This window comes from Spea bombifrons, chromosome 2 (genome assembly GCF_027358695.1).
Source record: "Spea bombifrons isolate aSpeBom1 chromosome 2, aSpeBom1.2.pri, whole genome shotgun sequence".
In the NCBI taxonomy this organism is placed as follows: Eukaryota; Metazoa; Chordata; class Amphibia; order Anura; family Pelobatidae; genus Spea; species Spea bombifrons.
Genome location: NC_071088.1, coordinates 20768120 through 20789724, shown reverse-complemented (window position 1 = coordinate 20789724; position 21605 = coordinate 20768120). Strand labels below are relative to the sequence as shown.

Sequence of the window (21605 nt, the reverse complement as noted above, 5' to 3'; positions counted from 1 at the left end):
TTCGTTTGATCCAAAAGAAAGGAATAAAGTATAAAACAAGGTATTATTTTTGTTGGACAGACAATTTAGCACCAGACAATAAATGCCTGGGTTTCACTCTGGATTTTGTAGTTGCTTTGCGCATGGAGAATAATAGAGTTCTCTTATCTCCCAACTCGAATTATGTTCAACGTTTTATTTGTTGCCTTTAATACACAATAGGAGCTAGGCTAATGTTCATTTGGCACTTGGATGGTTAGACATCGAAGAGGGGGGCAATAATTGTCTCCTATGTACAGGATGAATCGGAGAGTCAGCAACTTAATAAAAGTTAATGTCCTGTGTTACTAACCTGAGAACAAAACAAATGTGTTAATTGAAAGCTTCCAATCAGAAAACGATCCATGTGGCTGGTACTCCCTCCTGCTTAACGTTGCTTTGTTACAAGCTAGAAAAGGCAACAGCTCACTTCCTCTGATTTGGCACATTAAAATTATGGAGATATTTAGGAAGAAAATGTTTTAGATAAACAAAACAACAAAAAAAACTAACAAAACAATCCTCACAGTGGTAGGTTTAACATCAGTTCTGGTGGTTATCCAGTCTTCATTCTCTGGCCCATAATTATAAACCAATTCTATTATAGATACACCTTATGGTGCATACGTCACGCAGAGTGATTCATCAGTGAGACAGCACAAACTATAATTGAAGTTCGAATCAATCAGTATTACTGTGTGAATTGGTGATGAATCACACGTAATGCTTGAGAAACATAAGCGGTTTTGAAGCTCAGAGCCATGGATAAGGAAAAAAAAAACAATCTACTTATAGATTTTAATATAGAAGGGACTTGAAAAGCAAGTTCATATAGGGCCACAATCATGCAAGGGTTTTAGGGTTTTGGTGACTAAACGGGGAACTGGCTAAACAGGGATAGGCTGTTGGAATGGAGCATAGCGGGGGCAACTTTAACAGGTGGCAAATGCCCAGGCTTATCTTAGGGGCCCGGGGCACCTTTCCCTTGGGGCCATTAACAGTGACCATTTCCTGAAGGTCTGTGGAGCTGCCAGCTCATGACTGCCTCGCCTGCTGCTGCGGAGTGTGAAAACCTGGTACCCAGCAGCAGATGGCAAATAAGGAGGCATTTGTGTAGAGGTCTGTGCGGAAGGCTGTTCAGAACTCCACTTTGCAGCTACAGAGGGGTATCATGGGAGAAGCCTGTCTGGGGCTCCTTTGGATATAAAGATGACACTAGAAGCTGAGTGCCGAAAGGACTGAAGCCCATTGGGGTCAGAATGAACTAGAGTGGGCCCTGACAGAGTGCTGAGCAGGGCTAGACTAAGGAGGGAATTGTGGTATTTAGAGCAGGAGTTTTGGTAGGAGGATATTTAAGGTTGGTGGTCACAGGGGTAAGGAGCTATTTTAGTTTAACCTTACCTGGTGCTGTTTGTCCCACCCTCCATCCCCTTATGTGGTTGAGTTTGTGGGGTGGCGTTGCTGCATTAGTCAGTCATGGTCGATAGTGCCAGGTATCCAAGGGGTTAATGTGGTGGTATGATCATTGGTGGTCAGAACCGGTGGGAGGTTCCTTGCAGGGAGTGGTGCATGGAACCTCAGGTCTGGGTTGGAGCATCCGGTTATGTCCCCTCCCAAAATTTGTGTGTGTGGTTAACTTGGCAAGCTAGTTTGGTGGTGATGAAGTCATTGTCTCTGTTAACGCATCTATGTTTATTATTTCAGATTTTACGGGACAATGACTGTTAAATTAAAAAGCTGTGGCCTTTTTTCAAACCCATCTTGTGTGTTGGTGTTTTATTTAATTGAGTAACTGAGCTGAGCCTGGCCCGTGGGTCGAAACTACGTCTGTCATAGGATCATTGCAAGGGTATAGTCAGATTGCTCTGATTTGTTCTAACCTGCTTTCTCACTTGTTTTTGCACATACACGCAGCTCAGCAGTGGGCTAAGGCAAGCGGAAGGAGAACAAAGTTAATCAAATCGTTGCATTGTGGTCCAAAAACCAGACTGAACTGAGGAAAAGATAAATTTAACCAACTTTTCCGTACTGGGAGAAAAAAAGAGAAAACAAAACCCACCAACAAATATTTTCTTTTCTCCAGAGATTATGCTTGACCTGATTTTCGCCCCTTATATAACCCATAATCTTATTCTATTTTTTTCAATAGCGCAATACATACCCACATTTACTTTATTGGAGCCCTGACGTAATAAACGGCATAATTGTATGTTTTCTGTATGTGTGTACCAGTAGACTTCTTGTTTTGAACCTGTCAAGCTTTAATTAAGCTGCTGGGTAGGAACACCTGTTGTATGGAGGTAGGTGCGATGGATTGTTACAGTGACGGCCTAATCCTATCACATGGAGATCTGACACTGAAGGCATTATTCAATGTGACAGAATGTCGGCGGTGCCAACATAAGCCTCTAATTATAAGCTTGCCGTCACAAATGCGCAGTACCAGTTCATTCCCGAGGCTTAATAAAAGATTTTTGTTCACCTAAATGTGTTTTCTTGACGTAAGACTTATATATATTTTTTTTAAAACTAACTCGGAAATAAAAATGTTTGAATTATTTGAATCCACATGAAATCTTCAGCATTACATTGTGCGAATAAGTATAAGTACTCAGTAAAACATTAAAATCATGCATTTTCTATCAATTTGTTTTGTGCTATGCATAGGCAGACTTATTTTTCAAGGGCCAATCAAGGAAACAACATTTGGTTAACTGTCCCCATTTCCCTGCTAATTTAAGTGGTAGATAGCATTTGTTATAGTCACTGGGAGGCATCATGTGCATGCCTGGAAACTTCTGGGCTCCGGCTACCCGGAGCTTTTCATTGTGGGACGCAGCCAGGACTGCACACTGACGTCAGCCGGCGGTCCAGTGACGTCGGTGGGAGTTCCAACTGACGTCAGTGGGAGGTCCTCCTGACATCAGTGGTAGTTTAAAGGTAAAATGGGCGGGGAGTTGGGCGTGTCCGGACCCGGAGGATTCAGGTCTTGAACCGGAGAAGCGGTGCTTCACCCGACAATCTCTGGGTCAAACCCGGAGAGTTCCCAGGTATGATTGATCAGGTGGTAATCATGGGGTGGATGTAAAAGGCCAGATTTACCTTTAAGCAGGTCCCTTATTGTGAAAAACAGTGCCTAGTGGTCTAAGCACACTTGGCTGATTTTAATCACTTTGCAAACTGTATATGCAAGATATAGCTTGAAATCACATTTATAGGGTATGTTGTATGTAATACACCTTTTTATGTATTTTGCTTAAGTATTTGGTTCCAATGGTGTTCTGTCCCCTTACAAATTAAGTTAGACCCCTCTGCTTTACCGATTACAGAACGTGACCATTCCAGTGTCACTAACACTAATACATGCCTCTTATTAATACTATTTAATATCATATTAATTTATCTGTGAAAAAAGTATATTAAAGACAAACCTCTGTTTAACTACATTTTCTTTACCTAACCACGTGCAAACTTTAATCAGAGTCGCACAAGGTTGTTGATCTGATTCCTTTGAGGGCTGGGTGTGCAGGAGGAACACTTGAAGTATCCTTCTGCACCTTTGTCGCCATGGGACATCAGAGAGATCTTCTTGCTTAGAACAGCAGAAATATATTCCATGCTAGAACATTGAAATGTTGATAGGTACAAATAACTCAATAAGGACTGAGTACTGTCTTAGCAGCTGAACTGCCATTCATTGAAACATAGAATTTGACAGTAGATAAGAACCATTTGGCTCATCTAGTTCCATTTTTCTTGATGTTGACCTTGGCCTTGCCTTAAATATAGATTTATCTAATTTTAAATTTAGGTCTATCCCATGCATGTTTAAATTCCCTCACTGTATAAACCTCTGTTGGGAGGCTGTTCCACTTTTCAACCACCCTCTCAGTAAAATAAAACTTACTTACACTACATCTGCAAGCCTCTGACCCTCCAGTTTAAGACCATGACCTCTATGTTCTAACATTTCTCTTCTGAAATAAACTTCCCACCTGTAATTTGATATTTTTGTAAGAGATTTCCCAGTACAGCATGTTTCTCTAAAAACACTTTGCAAATATGATTTCATCAGTGATCTCATCTCAACATACCACTCACCTTAATTTCTACTCCATACCCAGAATATACATGGATAATGTAACTGCAGTCCAAGCCAGAGTTATATAGAGAACCTCTGTGAGATGGTGAAAGGATGGTGCCTTCAGGAACTGTAAAGTTCTTGTTGCAAGGTTCTGTAAAATAAAGAATTATGCCTTCATTAATGTACAACTTTTATTTTTTAAGACTACTCTAAGGTGAGTGGCCCAACATAACAAACATTAGGCTAACTTTATCTGGTGGCAGCTTTTTGCCAGGGTGTAGGGTACGTGTGGTATATCTTTGTAACTGAATATAATCATACACAAACCATTTAGGATATGTTGTTTATCAAACCGTAATTAATACTTCACTTCATCATTTCACTATATATTAAAGGGCTGCATGCATTTATCGCAATGTTTCATCTATAGAGTTTATCTACTTAGAACCCCCTTCCCTTTAGTCACCTGGTGCTAACTCTGTCATAGTCACAGTAGTAGTGATGATGGTGCTGGTTGTAGTTTCCTCTTCCTCCTCATAAGGTGTCACCGATAAGGGCGTATTGGGGTCAGTTATCGTTTTTGTATCTGATCTGTTTTGGTCTAATGGGATGCTGGTTGTGCTCCCACGCAGAACAGAAGTAGCCAAAGTAATTTCATTTTCCCTATACTGTGAAGAACTTGAATGAGCTACAGTTGTGTCGTGGACTGAGGAGGTTTCATCATGGCTCAGTGTTCGGTGGGAATCAGAAAAGGCTTTACTGCTTTCTGTCTGTTGCACACCATGAGAGACAGAGGAGCTGAGAGAGTCTGGGATAGGGGCTGACGTTCCAGTATCTTGTGGGTCACTCATTTCTTTTCCCTTTTCAGTGACCACAGATGTGGTACCCATGATAATCGTGGATGGCGTTAATGACATTGTCGGTGTGGAGGCATCACCATGAAATGTAGGAACATGATCAGGGTGTGCCAGGTTAACCAACGTATCTGAATTTTTTGTTGTGGACATTGTCTTTCTCAAGTCACTGTTATCCTCTGGGATGGTTCTGGTAAAAAAGGGGGGTAGATATCGGAAGTCTTTTTTCATTATAGTCTCATGAAGAATCCCTTCCAAAAGTGGATGATGGTTCAGTAATGTCATTGTTGGTGCAGTGGTGAAAAAGGGCACCTCTCCTTCTCGATCTTCTATAATGGTAGTCGATGTGGGATCCATTTTTGTGTCCCATCTCCTTGTTGCCTTGTTGCCAATGCCATTTGTTTCTGCAGAGAGCAGACCTATAAAAGAAAAGGGGATATAACGGCTTAATTCATTACAATATTAAGTGTTTACTATATACATTTCAACAGACCACAGTGCAAATAACGGTGGTTAAAAAACTATTGTTTAACAGAGCACCTTGCTTACATGAGATATGAAAACATATCAATAGAAAAAAAGACAAAACAGAATGTTCTGATTTACTAAATCCTTACAGGTTTTATGTCAGATTTTGGATTGATCTTTATTTACTTTTACATTAGCTATTGTAACAGTTATGCCCTTTCTGTGCTTCTACTTCTGGCAACTTGGCAAGCCAGAGATCTTTCTGGTCCAATATTTCCTATAAACACCCACTAAAAAAATCTTCTAACCTCATTGAAGCCTAACATAAATGTTTTTTGAATTAGCATGCCCACAAGGGAACTCAAGTCCTAAAGTTTAATATATATATATATATATATATATATATATATATATATATATATATATATATATATATATATATATATAAATATATTTTTTTAATTTATTTTTTTACAGGAAATAGATGTCTAGATAATTACTGGCACAAAAACTTGTAACACAAATGGTACATACAATACATAAAATAAACAGAAAACATAGCTTCCATAGCTTTCCAATGGAAACTTGTGTTATAATATTTTAATAATGTAATGGGAGCTTACGTATTTATTGCGTTAGTAGAATATTTTCCTGCATGCATCTGACAGAAAACACAAAAAACTATTTTTTATATGTGAACTGTTGGTGAACTGTTGATTAATGTCATTTAGTTACCATTTACAATTTTTGGTATCAAGTTTAGTATAACAAAATAATACCAAACGTGATTAACTAATATTATCCTATTTATTTAGCTATTTAGCCAGCTGAAGCTGTAGAAGGATAGGAAAGTTCATCTAGATTTGACCTCAATCAAAGCAAAATGCGAAAAATCTATTTCCAGTGACTGCAAATTAGACAAATAAAAAAACCGACAGAATCAATGTTCTTTCCGTTGCATCTTAGCCAAGTTATATAGTCATCTGAAATTGGCATTTCATTTAATTATTGGAAGATTTGAAGAGATAAGTTCAAGCATTTAATAAGATATTTAGAAGTATAGTACTAAAATTCATAACACACCTAACACACAAACTGCAGAGGGCTCTAACTCCAAACGCTCATAGCAACCTTTTGTAGTGAGTTCTACAAATCCAGGTATGCTGTTGAAACATACGGGCAACTGTAGTCAACAGCAACTGGAAGCAGTGGTACAACCATACACATTACACAACCCTTTGCCTAATGTTTTTTAATAAAGTAGGGAGACCTGTGCCTTCCATTTCCCCTTCCCTACTAGTGTCAGAAAGCATCAGAGAATGATGGAATTGAGACAGCACATGAAGAAAGACTTTTGACGTACGCAGTATACATGGGTTACAATTTCCCCTCAAAGACCACATGTGTTACACGTGTGTTGGTCTCCAGTCTCCACCACTATGACAGTTTTGAAAACAAATGGATAAAATGAATTCATTGGGTGTACTAGTCCTTCTTCTGGACATATTGTGTTCAACTAAATTAAGCATTGTTCTTTGATCAAAAATGCACGTCACATCTGCCCAGTAGGAATTAGATAACTGGGATTACAGAAATAAACTTCATATGGAATGCGCAAATGGGGTCTCCCCTGGACTACTTTAATGTTGACTTGGAGCTGACAAGTAAAATGGGATATTGTGTGGTTGGACAGTAGTAGGGGAAGGAACAAAAGCCTTATCACTAGAACATCATGTGATGTTCAATGTCCTGCTCTCCCACCTTGCAATTCCATATGTGGTTTTGGCAGTTATGTTTCTTTGTTCCCTCTTTCTGTGGTTTCAGAAGGAATTATCAGCCAATGCTTCCCAACTCTGCCGACTAAAGGATCACCCAGAAGAGGATTTATAGTTTGTATTCGTTAAGAACCTAAGCAGTCATGAGTCATTCTCCTACATAAATTTCTAAATATGTTAACATGGAGCAGTCAAGATACATTGATTATTGCTGGAGAGAAAAAAAAAAACAGTTTGCCCATCTAGCCTGACCTTTAACCATTATTTTTACTTATTCATTCTTCAGGAAAAAGTTTGTACATTTGGATACACCACTGTAAATCCAAGCCCGAGCTGCTGTTCACAAGCACAATATGCCAAGTGTCGCTGTACTCTGAAGCAGTCGAAACGTGTTCTTTGGAGGCATAAATCACCCTTCACTGTCTGGAAGTCTGATGCTCTTGGTTTGGCGGATGCCAGGAGAACACTACCTACCAGAATGCATAGGGTCTAATGTAAAGTTTGGTGGAGGAGGGATAATGGTCTGGGGATTTTTTTCAGTTAGTTCCAGTGAAGGGTAATGTTGATGCTACAACATACAAAGACAGTTTAGACAATTGTATGCTTCCAACTTTGTGGCACCAATTCGGGGAAGACCCTTTCCTGTTCCAGACATGGTTTGATGAGTTTGGTGTGGAGAAGCTCTAGTGGCTGCACAGTGGCCTTACCCCAATGAATTGGGATGAATTGAACACCGATAATAATATATTGTTGAACATCACCACAGCTCTGCGAATTCAACAAATTTGGTTTTAAAAATAATGATGTTAATACAACATTGGCTTAGTTATTCTTGGGCAATGGTCCCTGTGCCTCATTGGGTCTGATAAAGCCACACATGTTGGCAGGCGGCAACAATCCCTTTGTATTTCTTAGTCTATAAGTGGCTAGTGCGGACAGTCCACCAACAGCTGCTAGTTTTACCTCCTCTGCAGCAAAATAACAAGAAGTCCCAGTTAACATTTTGCCCAATGGTCAATCCATGATTTGCCCAAGTTGTAATATGTTGGTCTTCATTAGTTGCTCTCTAATTCACTTATCCTCTTTCCTCAAAGCTCCCCAAAAGTTTTTTCCCCAGGATCTTTTATATCAGCATTGCATGGTTTAATCCTAAAGCATCTGAAATTTGCTTTATACTTCCTCCATTATTTCCTATTTCTGCTTTTAATTTTTCAGCTGAGAACAAAAAATGTTTTCTCAGAGATTTTGGAACTCACGGCCTAAACAATGCCATCCTATTGTTCTTTAGCACTCTGGACATATGTTACTTCTGTGCTTGTTCCCCCTCCCTCATGGTTGGGAGTTATATCTGGAATCCTGATTTATATGATGTTGATAATCCTTTAGTTTCAAATGCTTTCACGGCTTAAGATCCAACCACTTTTTCTCTCTTTTTTTAATCTCCTTTGCTAATCACCTGTCTATCATATGTATTATTCTGTTTTTATTTATTTATTATTATATTGTAGATTTAGGTTATCAGAAAATGTATGGTTTTAAGCTGACAGTAGATAGGACTTGAATGTTTATAAAGACCAAACCATTAATATAAAAATAGATTGTAAGCCCTAGAGGCAAGGAGCCTCTACTCGATCTATTACAGTATACGCTCAGGTAACTCAATCTTTCCTCCACAATTTGTTCCAAAGTGCAGCACAATATAATAAGAATATGACCTATAAATAATGTTTATTATCAATAATAGTATATGTATTCTCTATAGAACCACTTATTACTTGTACAAGTGCTTTTTAATTCATGATTGTATAATTGCATAATGCTATGGAACATTGTTTTATTGGAGTCACTATTTTATTGTAACTTAAAATCTGCTATTAGGTAGCGCTGTCCAAGTTTAAGATTAATGTAGATGTGTTTGCCTAAAAATGTAAGTGCCTGACTATTACATTCTTTACAGATTGCCTGTGTTCAAAACATTTTACTCACAATGCCATGAAAAAGAATGGCCATATTTGTTGTTATTACGTTTGGAAGGCGAGCCTTTTCTCCTCTAGCTCAAGCTTTACTGTTTTGTTTTCTTTCCTTGACTTCAGAAAGCTAATATTGGTGGAAATTTTTATCCAGGCTAACCAGAGGTCCGCATTTGTCACGGGATAGTCCCCTGACTGAAACCACTGTGCCATTAAAAGTTTTTAGCATAATCAATGTGATTATAAAATTACTAGCCAACTTTAAATTGGATAGGGCTCCTAAGTAAACGTAGAAACATTGAATATGACAGTAGATAAGATCCATTTGTTCCATCTATTCTGCCCATGTTTCCTGATGGCAAGCTTAGGGGTGTTTTGTTGTATTCGGGTCATTGCCGTGTTAAATGCACCATTTTATGTTCACATGTTGCGTGGCAATGACATTAACAAATCGGCTGTGGCCTTTTTCATCCCACATTTGGTGTCTGTGTTTTATTTGGAGGGTTAATTGGGGATGACATAGCGCGAGAGTCGAGGCTACCCTTGTCAAATCATTCCTTGGTCTTGTCTTAGATTCAGGTTACCTTTATGCCTATCAAATGGCATGTTTAAATCTAGCACAACCTCTAGCACGGTCCCTGTAAAGAACTTAGGATGCTTCTACTACTGGCTGACCCGTGGAGACTACTTTCTCCACTCTACATCAGGGAGATTAAAGTTACTTGTAATGATAACCTCACCTTTATTTGACATCTTAACTATTTTTGCAACTAGTAGATGATCAAGTGCCTATGCTTGTCCAGGGGGCCTATATATCACACCAATGCAAACAATCTTTGTAACATAATGTAATAATAATACTCCTTTTCCCTATGTTCTAAATAATGTAGAGCTTTCCAAACCCCACACATCCGATCCACGTGTTGCTTCTTGCCCTTCTTATTCCCGTTCTGTCTTCTGCTTTCCTCTTTCCCTCTTTTGCTGCCTCTCTTACATGGCATTGCTCATACTGCCAGTTTCCTCTCTGCGCATCTTGGCCCTGGGGGTCAGCGTTATGAGGGCCAACAGTGAGCGCAAGATCAAGCAGCACATTTCATGGCTGATGATGTAAAAGGCAAAGCACCAGTGTCTGGGCAGAGCTAACAAATGTACTCTCCTCGCTTAATAAGAAAGAATTATGTTAAGTAATACCAGCGAGACAGTTTCTGTAAAGCTAATAAATTAAACGCGTCAGCGGGAACCAGAAGGAGGAGGGAGAACGAAAGGGAAGGAGAAAGCCAGGAGACTCAGGCAGTAAATTGCATTTCTTTTGATTGTACTCTTCTGTATATACAGAGTGTAATAACACACTGGGCGCTATAATTAATCTTTGTTTCAAAGGTATTTTATCCCCCCCCCAACAATTCTGCTATAATTACAGTGTACCTTATTAACCTCTTCTCTGCCATTGGTATAGGAAGCCCATAAAATGGGGGTTTATAATTTTTACCCTGCCCCATCATCTTTCATAAAATTCCCATTTGAAGATGGTAGAGCGGCTTCTGTTTCTCTTTCTGCAGGAATAGGGGGTTGATAGGGTATTGTGAGTTGAGGTTGGGGGAACTGGTATCTTTTCCAGCAAGAAACCCGGACTAGAAAATGTGCTTCTCCTTAAAATATAGGATTGGGAGTGTGGAAACAATAAAAAGTCAAGTGTATAGGGTAGTAAAGATGGGTCTCTCAGGGCCAAAGCAAAGGAGGTCACATCAAATATGTTGATGTTAGAATAATTTAAAAGCTAAATCCACAAAGGTAATATCTAAGATTTATATGAGTCTGTCAGTAAAGCTGGGATTTCAGGAGAAGCAGTTACTCCTTGCAAATTTGGGAGCAGGGACTTTAAATCCAGCCTTGAAGGATGAGAATGCTTCAACTGTTATAAAACTTAATTTAAAGAAGAATGATGCATTTCAATCTTCACTCCACTGAACTGGCAGAGAGAGCGGAGGTCCATTTAATTACATAATATAAAACTGAAAAGTACAAAGGGCACAAATTAAATCACAAAAATCTTTAGATGAAAAAAAAGAAAATGAACAGAAGGTCAAGAGTAAAATGTATCCACAGGGAATCCTGATTAAAGGTACCAGTAGAACCTCGGTGGTGCTCCCTGTGCTCCCTTATTATTGGAAACTAGACTGGTTCTAGAAGTGTTTATAAAGTAGATGTGAGTAAAAAAAGATGACTTCAGGACAAGACGCTAACCCTGGGGTGAAATAACCCCTATGATGACTGAGAAACCAAAAAGCCAAAGCCATAGTAGCTTTGATAAACGTTTTTAACGGCACTAAACAGTGTTGAGATCACATTTAACTTTTAATCATATGAAACTGTATAGCAAGTATAGGGAATGCGAGTGTAATGATAGAAGTGCTAATGTAATTATAGGCAGTTGTGTTGTAAATACATTTAGTGCGAGTGTAATGATAGAGAGTTCTGCAGAAGAGAACTGGCACTGAATACTGTTAAAGATCCGTAGACTGATTTTAGGATGAAATAATAGCATAGTGTAACAAAATGAAGTCCTAGTAGGGGAGATGAATAATTCTTGTGTAATGAAATGGAATACTAGTATAGAAGTAATGCTAACAGATTACATTCTAGTATAAAGGTAAATGTTGCTAGTGTGACAGAATCCAACCTGAGCTAGCCTCCCAATACACTTGTCAAATCCTTGGTGGCCGACCGGACCGCATACATACTGATGCCTCTGTGCTAGTGGCAGATTGGGCCCTGCAGTCTCCGGCCCCTGCTGGATAACCATAGCAGGGATACAAAAGTATAATGTACGGCTGCACGTATCCAGTTGATGCCCGCACACGTCATTTGGTGGCCACTGGCTTTAAAGTGCCAGCTTAGTCATTCTCATTGAGGAAATGTAATAGTAGTATAAAAAGTAATGTAATGTAATACTAGTAATAAGTCGGTAATGCTGGCGTAATGAAATGAAGTGCTGGTATAGCAGTAAGTTATGCTAGTCTAACGAGATAGAATGATATTGTTAAACATTATAATGTAATAGAATTAACTAATTGTTAATTACTTACACTTACATACAGTATCCACAGAGGTAATGTGTCCGAACGGAAAGCCGCTGTAAACATGAGATATGCTGCAATAAAAGTACGGAGGGCTACTTCGAAGATAACAGCGCTAATGTAATATTTGAGAATGGTACTGTAGTTTTCAATAAAGAATGCTAAAGCGAAGAAAAATAATTCTTAATAAATCTTAAACGCTGAAATCTTACAGCGCCTGCATATGATGAAAAATCGAGAAAATCCAAGCACACACAGAACACTTGGTGTAACTTGCCATTCTGAGAGACATTTATCCTCAATACTGGTTTCTAAAAGGTGAATCAGACCTATAATGAATTTCCTCCGGGTCCTTACGGAGTTCTAGCGTATCTCCCTGGCCCTTGCGTGCACGGCTTAATGTAGCACACCTATGAAGTGAACTGATAACACTAGCTTAAGATCTAAACCGCGAGGAAACGGTGGCTGTTTAAGCAGAGGCTTACTCATTTTCTCTGCGATATAATGGAGTAGTTTATAACGCAGGTTATGATGGATATTACTGCTACAGTTATGGCTGTGAACGGCTATATCTGATATTTCCTCCTCGTCCAATTATATTTATATGAGCTAAAATATGTTATTGTGGGTTGTTGCTCTTGCAGAATTGCCAAGCTGACAAGTTGCAAATTTTCTGTTTGAGCTAAGAGATCTTGAGCTGCTCTTGAAGTGCTCTGTTGATATTTTTCTGATCATTCATTATTAGGATGTTGTAAAATACAGCAACTTAACCCTTTGGAATTCTGGAGAAGGCATCAGAGTATGTTTTCTCTTACTCCTGCTAATTCTGCCTGGTTCCTAAAGGTAAATAGGATGGAAAAAAGTATAAGATTCACATGCAAGACTTTTACACCATAAACCCAACCAGCAACATACTCTGTAGCTATAGACTGACTATCCTCAAAGCAACCTAGGCTGCTACCCAGCGCTCCTGTCTGTCTGTCTGTCTATCTATCTATCTATCTATCTATCTATCTATCTATCTCTAACCTGATCAGCCATAACATTATGATCACCTGCCTAATATTGTGTAGGTCCCCTCTTTTTGCCACCAAAGCAGCCCTGGCCCGTCGAGGCATGCACTAGACTTCTGAAGGTGTGCTGTGGTATCTGGCACCAAGACTTTGGCAGTAGATCCTTTAAGTCCTATAAATTGTGAGGTGCGGCCTCCATGGATGCATCCAGGTGCTCCTGGTAAGCGACGCACTCGGACATCCACATGATGTAAAAGGAAACATGGTTCATCAAACCAGGCCACCTTCTTCCATTGCTCTGTGGTCCGTTCTTATGCTCACATGGCCATTGTAGGCAGTGGACAGGGGTCAGCATGGGCACCCTGAATGGTCTCACATACGCAAAAAACTGTGATGCACTCTACGTTTTGACACCTTTCTATCAGAACCAGCATTAACTTTTTCAGCAATTTGAGCTACAGTAGCCTGTCTGCTGGATTTGACCACAAGGGCCAGCCTTTGCCCTACACGTGCATCAATGAACCTTGACCGCCCATGACCATGCCGCCGGTTCACTGCTCTTCCTAGTACCGACCTCTGCAGACCGGAACACCCCACAAGAGCTGCAGTTTTGGAGATGTCTGACCCAGTTGTCTAGCCATCACAATTTGGCCCTTGTCAATATCGCTCAGATCCTTACTCTTGCCCTTTTTATTTTACTCAGTGCTGTAATTATACATCTATTATTTATTTTAATGCTCATTATGATTTGAGATTTCCTTTATATTATGATGAATTGGACAAATTGAAATATTCTTTTACAATTTAAGTTAGGATTAGTGTTCCCGGAAAAAAGGGTCTTCCATTTTCCCTTTTTTGTCCTATTTGCATTACGACAGATAACTGACAACCTGTATGTTCCTCAAGGTACGCTTAATAAACACTTTTCTTTCAGTACTTTTTCTTCTTTGTTTAATGTCTAGATAGCAATTTTTGCACTTTTCGAAAGCTAACTGACAAAATGACAGGGTAATGGACATCTTTTTGTAAGAAATGGGTCTGAATGTGTACTGTTCTCCTCCCACATACTTAAATGGTTGGATAATAAAGCAAACCTCAAGCTGAACAACCTTTTCACAACTTATAGATAAAATACCATGTTTTTACTATATAGCATAAATAAATCAGATGAAATCTTTACAAAAAATCTTTAAGCATTATATATATATATATATAGTAACTAATTTCATCCAATCACACTCATATTTGTTTTTCTGGATGACAATGTAGACCCAAGTAATCTTGGTTATTGTTACATATTATATATTATTATAATATTACATATAATTATTACATATTATATATATATTATAATTATAATTTGGCTCTCATCTAACATTTCTCTCCCTTTCATATAAAAATTAAAAGTTCATTGCTTCTTTGGCAGTTGCTTGTAAACTTTGTAGCTGCATTAGTGTCTTATGTCTGGTAACGGCCCTGATGGGCGCTGAGGAAATGTGTCCAGGTCTTCAAAAAGATACAGAAATTGCTTCATTGTGCCTCTATTCATATCTTTTTCCTCTTCTTTTCTTTTCTCATTTTGTTTTGCCGTTTAGTTCTTATTTCTTATTCCTTTTATTTTTTGTTTACATTGAAAATGGGAAAAATAATTTCAGAATGCACTTGTATTAAGATTTTGCATTTCCCTGCCTATTTGCAACTTTGCTAGTGTGCTTTTCCTCCCCGACCTGCTCTATTTCCGTTTCAAATATTCTAAGCAAATAAAAGAAAAATGAAAAATAAACAATATAATTGCTTTATGGAAGGTCTCAATATGCTCATCCCCATAGGCAGGATGTTCCAGTAGCCTACCGTGTGATACTGTATATAAAGATTTTTAAAAAAGGTGCCGGTACTAAGTACCAGCAATACCCCCCATCATGGTTCTAAGCAACAAAAGCCGAAGAAAATGTTTTGTGAAAAAAAATGACACATCAAGGTACATAAGGTATATTGCCATAATTGCTTTGTTTTAAGAAAGCAACACCAATTGGTTGCCTTTATAGAAGTCTAACCATCAGATTTCTCCCATCCAAAAGACAGATAACATATTAGAATGCCAGAGATATAGAAACACACGTCATCAGTCATTGTATAAGCACACAGAACATAATTGCTCCATACCCTTGACACAGGGATGCATTTTCCGCCCTTGCCTAGCTGGAGTGAAGTGCTAGAGGTAGCAAAGCAGAACATTTTGAAAAGTGACACCTGTCGTCAGCTATGCTTACTTGTCATACATTTTAATGAATAATTAAGAGGAGGAGGAAATGAAATGATCCATGGAATTAAGGAGTTGACAGGAACACTCTAAGCTGACCTACCAATGGCCTTCACTGTTTACGGCCTCCAAATTTCCATTTCTTTCTTTTGTAATTGGCTGTCAATTTAATATGTTTTAGGTGAGCAAAACATCTTAATTTTTAATGATGTAAAGATTTTCAGTGCCTGAAGCTCTGAGAATGGATTCTTGCCAAGTCTGACCATTTAATCATGTCACAAACAAATCGAGAGAAATTAAAAGCCCGTTTTAGATGAGAAATTGAAATTAAAGTATCATAATAAGCTCAATTTACCAACCAACTATAAGCACTCTCTGGACATAAAGCTGTTTCTAGGAACATCTTAGCAAATGTGATGATTTATAAAACACAACCTAGATCTGCAGCTGATGTTTAGTGGACATAGTGTTAACTCTGCTTCAAAATAGATCCTGAGCATCCAGACAAATAAATACATTTCAAAAGAATATATATATATATATTGAGATATGCTATATATTATTATTTATTTTGCTATTTAGGTTGGGGAAGATACTTTCCCCTGTACCTACTACCCAGAGGAACTTCCTGCTAGAGCCGTGCGCGGGAGTGTTTTCTTAATCCCACCTGCTCCCGCTGAATTTCTGACCATTACCGCCCGCTCCCGCAACATGTGTGTTCCACTCCCGTCCGCTCCCGCTACATATGTGTCCAATACTGCCCGCTCCCGCAACATAGGTGTCCAATACCGCCCACTCCCGCAAACATCATTCACAAAAAAATCATTCACCCCTTCATATACTCATTCATTCCCTTATTCACAGATACTAATCATTCACAGATACTCATTCATTCCCTCAATCACGCATACTCGTTCATACAAACTCCCCCTTACCTGAACTGCAGATTTCCCGCGCATTCCCGTAAGGCTGCTTTCGCGTTGCTCGCACACAGCGTCTCTTCTCTTGTCCAGCCAGAACAGAGCAGAGTTGTGGGACATGCCGTAAATTCATGTGACTCTGCTGGGTTCCTGGGCGGAACAAGAGAAGAGAAACGCGAAGGCAGCCTTGTGGGAGTGCGCGGGATTACTGGGACCCTCAGGTACATTGTCTCCCGCAACACCTGAAAAACCGCCCACACCCGCAGGTTTTTTGACAGGTCCTTCGTCCTGATGCAGTCCTCTACTTCCTGCAGACTTTCTAGATGGGTGGTTCTTTTTGAGGAAATGAGAATTGAAAATTGAGAAATAAAAAGTATTTTTTTTACATGTTGATAATGATTAGAAATTCATCTGTATATAGCCTTTCTGATAACTTACTTCATACACCATTCTAACTGTGGAATAATACTTTGCCAATAGAGCCTTGGGTAGGCCCATGCCTTTTGTCCCTCACCAGATACCTATTCTCTAAGCACCACCTTTACTCTTTCTGTACCTTCCCTTCATTTTAGCATCTTTCTTTTCACTAACATTTCTGTTACTCTAATTCCTTCTCAGTGTCTTTTTTTGTGAGACATGGTTCACATTAGCAGATGCTTCTTGAAAATAGCAAACTTGAAATATTTGAGTGTTTAATGTCAGTTTTTTTATGTCAAGTAGCTCCAAAATACACCTCCAATCCTATTTATTGGCCTTCAGATTTGCTTATTCCTGACTCCAAATTGCTTTTGTTGAAGTAATTAACCTAAGGGCTCACTTTTTTCAACCCCCACTTGAATGATGTATTCATTATGGACAAGAATAATACAATAATTTGTGTGTTATTAGTTAAAACAGATTGTGGTTGTTCTTTAGCAGAACCTCCAGCACTAGATGTGATTATAAGACATATTGACTGTACACTTGAAATAGTAAGGCCCTCATCTCCTCCGGTACCAGGATGGAACTCATAATGGGAGTTCATGGTAATGTTAATTTTGTATATTATGTTAATCTACTGGTGCTCTGTAAGTGTAATGCAATGTAATGTAAAATGTGCCACTATTAAATTCTAACCAGCGATCTTTGGAAATGTATAACTAAATAACTTGTTTGCAAAAGTTGTAGTTCTACTTTAAATTCCATAGTTTTGTCTACATTAAGCTCCTTGTACATTCTCTGGCTGCTGCCCTCAGTGGGAATCCCATGACAAGATTTACACTGTTCTCGAAGGCTGTTGTTGGAAGAAATACAGTTAATTAAATTGGCTCTGTAGGACAGAAGGAGGAATTATTAAAATAATCTAGCTATGGTAACCATATGGTAACAACTGAAATATGTTCATAAAAAACATTTAAAAGATACAAATAATAAAAAAATCAATTTCTTCCACGTTATTCAGATTTCCTCCTCTTTTTAATGCCCTATAGTTAGGAGACTTCTAAATAATATTCATTCTAGAGTAGTAGTACATTTATATTGGCTCTTAGTTGTTATTGCAAAACATTTGTAAAAATTTAATTTTAGACACAGGTATTATTAAATTAAGTGTATAATTGTCAGCATGCGAGCACACATTATATTACATATATTCAAGTATCTACTGTACAGTATATATGCATATAACTGCAAAATAGATTATTATACTGTTTTAGTGTTATACCATAATTTAAATAGGTAGAGCCCATTTCTAGCTTGAAGAAACCAATATTTCATTTCTCATGTGAAATTATTAAAGGTATTAAAAAGAACATTTGTATTTTTTTTAAGGCAATGAGAAACATACATTCAAAGATCCAAATGAGACAGTATTCAAGCACTTTGTCTGGTGATAATAAGCATGCATGATGTTAATTAAAGAGATGTTATTATGTCATACGGATTATTTTCCAATATGCGTTGTTGTTAGCCAATTAAACCAACATGAAATACTCATACAGACTTCATTGTTACTTAAATCCAAAAGTATTGCAGTATGGAAGGAGAAGAACAGTCTCTGTGGGCCAACCAGAATGTTACTCTGACTTGTATTATATTCATAAAGAGGTTAAAATGCAAAAAGGGAATATTAACAGTAAAAAAAAAGAGAAAAAAATACTAAAATGGAGTGCCTTACCACTCTCACCCATAGAAATAAAAAGGGTTTAAAATAAATACTGCACACTGTGTGAATTATTGCGTAAAAGTCTGTAAGTAATCCATGTAGGCATGCCAATAAAACAAAAATAATATCTTTGTTAAAACTGTCATTCAGAAATTAAAATATTGTAACAGCTACTACAACCCTTTTGCGAGCCATTTAAAATGTTGCATGGGCTTATTTTGTGGTATCTCCTGTTACTGCTATTCTAGATGTTTGTTCTTCACAGCCAAACGTATTTTATATAATATGGTTCAGGTTCTGGTCCTTTTTTGACTTCCGATACAGTTGTTCGAGTTTTGTGGTCCCCCAGCATTCCAGCAGCAGAGAGCAGGCAACTTTCGTTCTGTTATACAAGCCCGACCCAACTGACCACCAATACAGACTCCCAGAAATACATTTATTGCATACTGAATATACTGAATATATACTGAATATATTTACTGAATATTACAAGTTCGATGCACATTTCTGTTGCACTTGTCATTGTTGGCCAAAAATCACTAGAATTAAACAAGACAATAAAATGCCCACAAGAGGTTGGGACAGAAATGATCCAGTCTTAATTGAAATGTTGCCTAAACATTTGATTGCAATATATGCCTTGACATCACACCATGGTTTTCGAGATTAAAATCCTTTTCTCATCGTATGTTATATAAGTATAGTATATAGTTTTGTAGTGTTGTAGTGACGACAGATTTAAGAATTGAAAGCGAGGGGTGTATTAAAGATGAAGCAAAAAAGCAGGCTTTTTGTCCAACCAGCATGAGTTTGCTGCTGCAAACGTACACGTAATCCCCCATAAGTGACACACACACATACTAACATACAAACCGACACACGTATTAACGCACAAACCCATTACATGCTAACACCATAGTGTAACACACACTCCAACACCATACAGTAATGCGTAAACACTATGCACTCACACACACGCTAACACCATGCACACACACCCACTCTCTAATACCAAACACTTACAAGCACACATAATGTGCCACTAGCACCGCTCCCTCTCTCTTATCTCGCTCAAAGCCCTGTTTTCATGCAGCCTGCCCTCTGGGTGAGAGCTGCCATGCTTCTCCTGCAGAGTCACGTAACGTTTGTTGCGTCACCCCACTGGGCGACATGCACACTCTTCAGTGGTCTTAGTGCGCTGCTGTTCAGCTATCTGTTAAAATGTTTTGTGGGAACAAAAAGTTGCTTTGCATGATAGCCCCCAGCTTTGTCAGTGGTCCCTATCCTGTCTCTTTAATTAAATATGATTTCTGGGGACACAGCTAATGGGAGTTTTCCAATCCAAGGCTAAACTGTGCTGCAATTATTGTGTAAAATAAAGAAGAGAAAAACACTTCAGCATTACAGAAATTAAATGCCGCTATTCACCTAAGCAATCAGGGGTTTGTTAGCACCATGATGTGTGTGTGAATATATATATATATATATATATATATATATATGTAGAACTATATTGTACTGGAGAGAGCCTATTGTTACAATGTTTCTCTAGGGCCCTACATAACCATGAACCACCCTGTATGAGCGCCACAATAAATAAGGCTATGGTTTCCTGATAAAAGGGCCAAAAATATATTGTGTTTGAAAAAATAGGTCATCATATTTGTATTATGTAAATCAAGACGAAATATCATCCCCTTTGACAGACAATGAATGTAAAACAAATTCATTTCTGAAATAAAAACAGATCCCTATGTAGTAGAATGAATGGAATGGACGGTTTAACGCAAACACAGAGAGAGCCAAAGTGCATGGGAAAGATTCTTTCTTATTTAACAGGGCAGAATAACTAATAAACAAGCCCATTTTGTATAAGTACATTTTGTATGTTTTGGAAGCACAAACACTGAGCTTTCCAAAACATCTTGCGTATTTATGTATTCTAGTGGACAGTCATTCTGTACCCTTGTTCCTTAGGTATCTTAGTAACATTATGAATCAACAATAGACACATTTATAAATAGCCTTTCTGGGGCAGTGTGCTAAATATGGAGCACTCACCATGGAAACAAAAAGAATGTTCCTACCGATGTTTCAACTTTGCCCCATATGAATCTGCAAAACATAACTTCCCTCAGTTTAAAGCAAATGTTTTCCGTGGTTTTCCAATATAAAATTTCTCTGTGAAAGTTGTGTGTATACTTTCTAATGATTCATGGATAGTTTCATTTCCTTTCAATAATGTAAAATAAAGAATGTCCTCTGACTTCTGCAAGGAGGCTGCCAGTTAACTCAGCAATTGCAGAAAAATGTTTCTTCTGAGATCGCTCCTAGTGAATGTGCAGGGAGAACCATGATGTGCCATAACGTATGAGATGTGTGCTTGGCACCCTCATTGTCATCTCAGCATTAGTGTTTTTATGTTGGTCACTGGACAGGTAGTACCAAAAAAGTATCTTAGCTCCATAAGTGAACCCCGACCAGCGAATAGAATGATCTGCCCCTGGGAATGTGGCAATAGGGCTGTCACCCACTGAAAGACCTACTTGGCTTTGGCCAGAATACAGAGGTTTTCAAATTAAAGTAGTCCTATAGAGGACAATTATAGCTAAATAGCTATCCCTTACGAAAAATTACTGCAGTTTTTCTGAAGTAATACTGCAGTTTTTTGGACATGAAAAAACTGCAATACTGCACTTTTACTGCAGTATTACTGCACATTTACTGCAGTTTTACTGCATTTGTACTTCAAAGTACTGCAGTTTTACTGCAGTTATTTTTGTACGGAAGTACAAATGCAATAAAGCTGCAGTGCATTGAAGTACAACTGTAGGTTTGCAATATAAAAAAAAAAGTGCGGTAAATGTGCAGTAATACTGCAGTACAGTGAAGTACAAATGCAGTAATACTGCAGTAAAAGTGCAGTATTGCAGTTTTTTCATGTCCAAAAAACTGCAGTGTTACTTCAGAAAAACTGCAGTAATTTTTTCGTAAGGGATGATTTAGTTATTTGTGTATTTTAT

General features: G+C 38.3%; 1 protein-coding gene across 2 annotated transcripts in view; it reads right to left on the bottom strand.

The window, feature by feature from the left end:
- Positions 1-21605, bottom strand: part of SEZ6 (seizure related 6 homolog) — a 234025-nt gene that overhangs the window by 97967 nt on the left and 114453 nt on the right. For both annotated transcript variants that reach the window (XM_053457055.1, XM_053457056.1), the window contains exons 2-3: positions 4569-5375; positions 4120-4253 (exon numbers count right to left, since the gene is read on the bottom strand). In XM_053457055.1, the coding sequence (XP_053313030.1) occupies positions 4120-4253; positions 4569-5375 (941 nt within the window). The remainder of the gene's footprint in view (positions 1-4119; positions 4254-4568; positions 5376-21605) is intronic.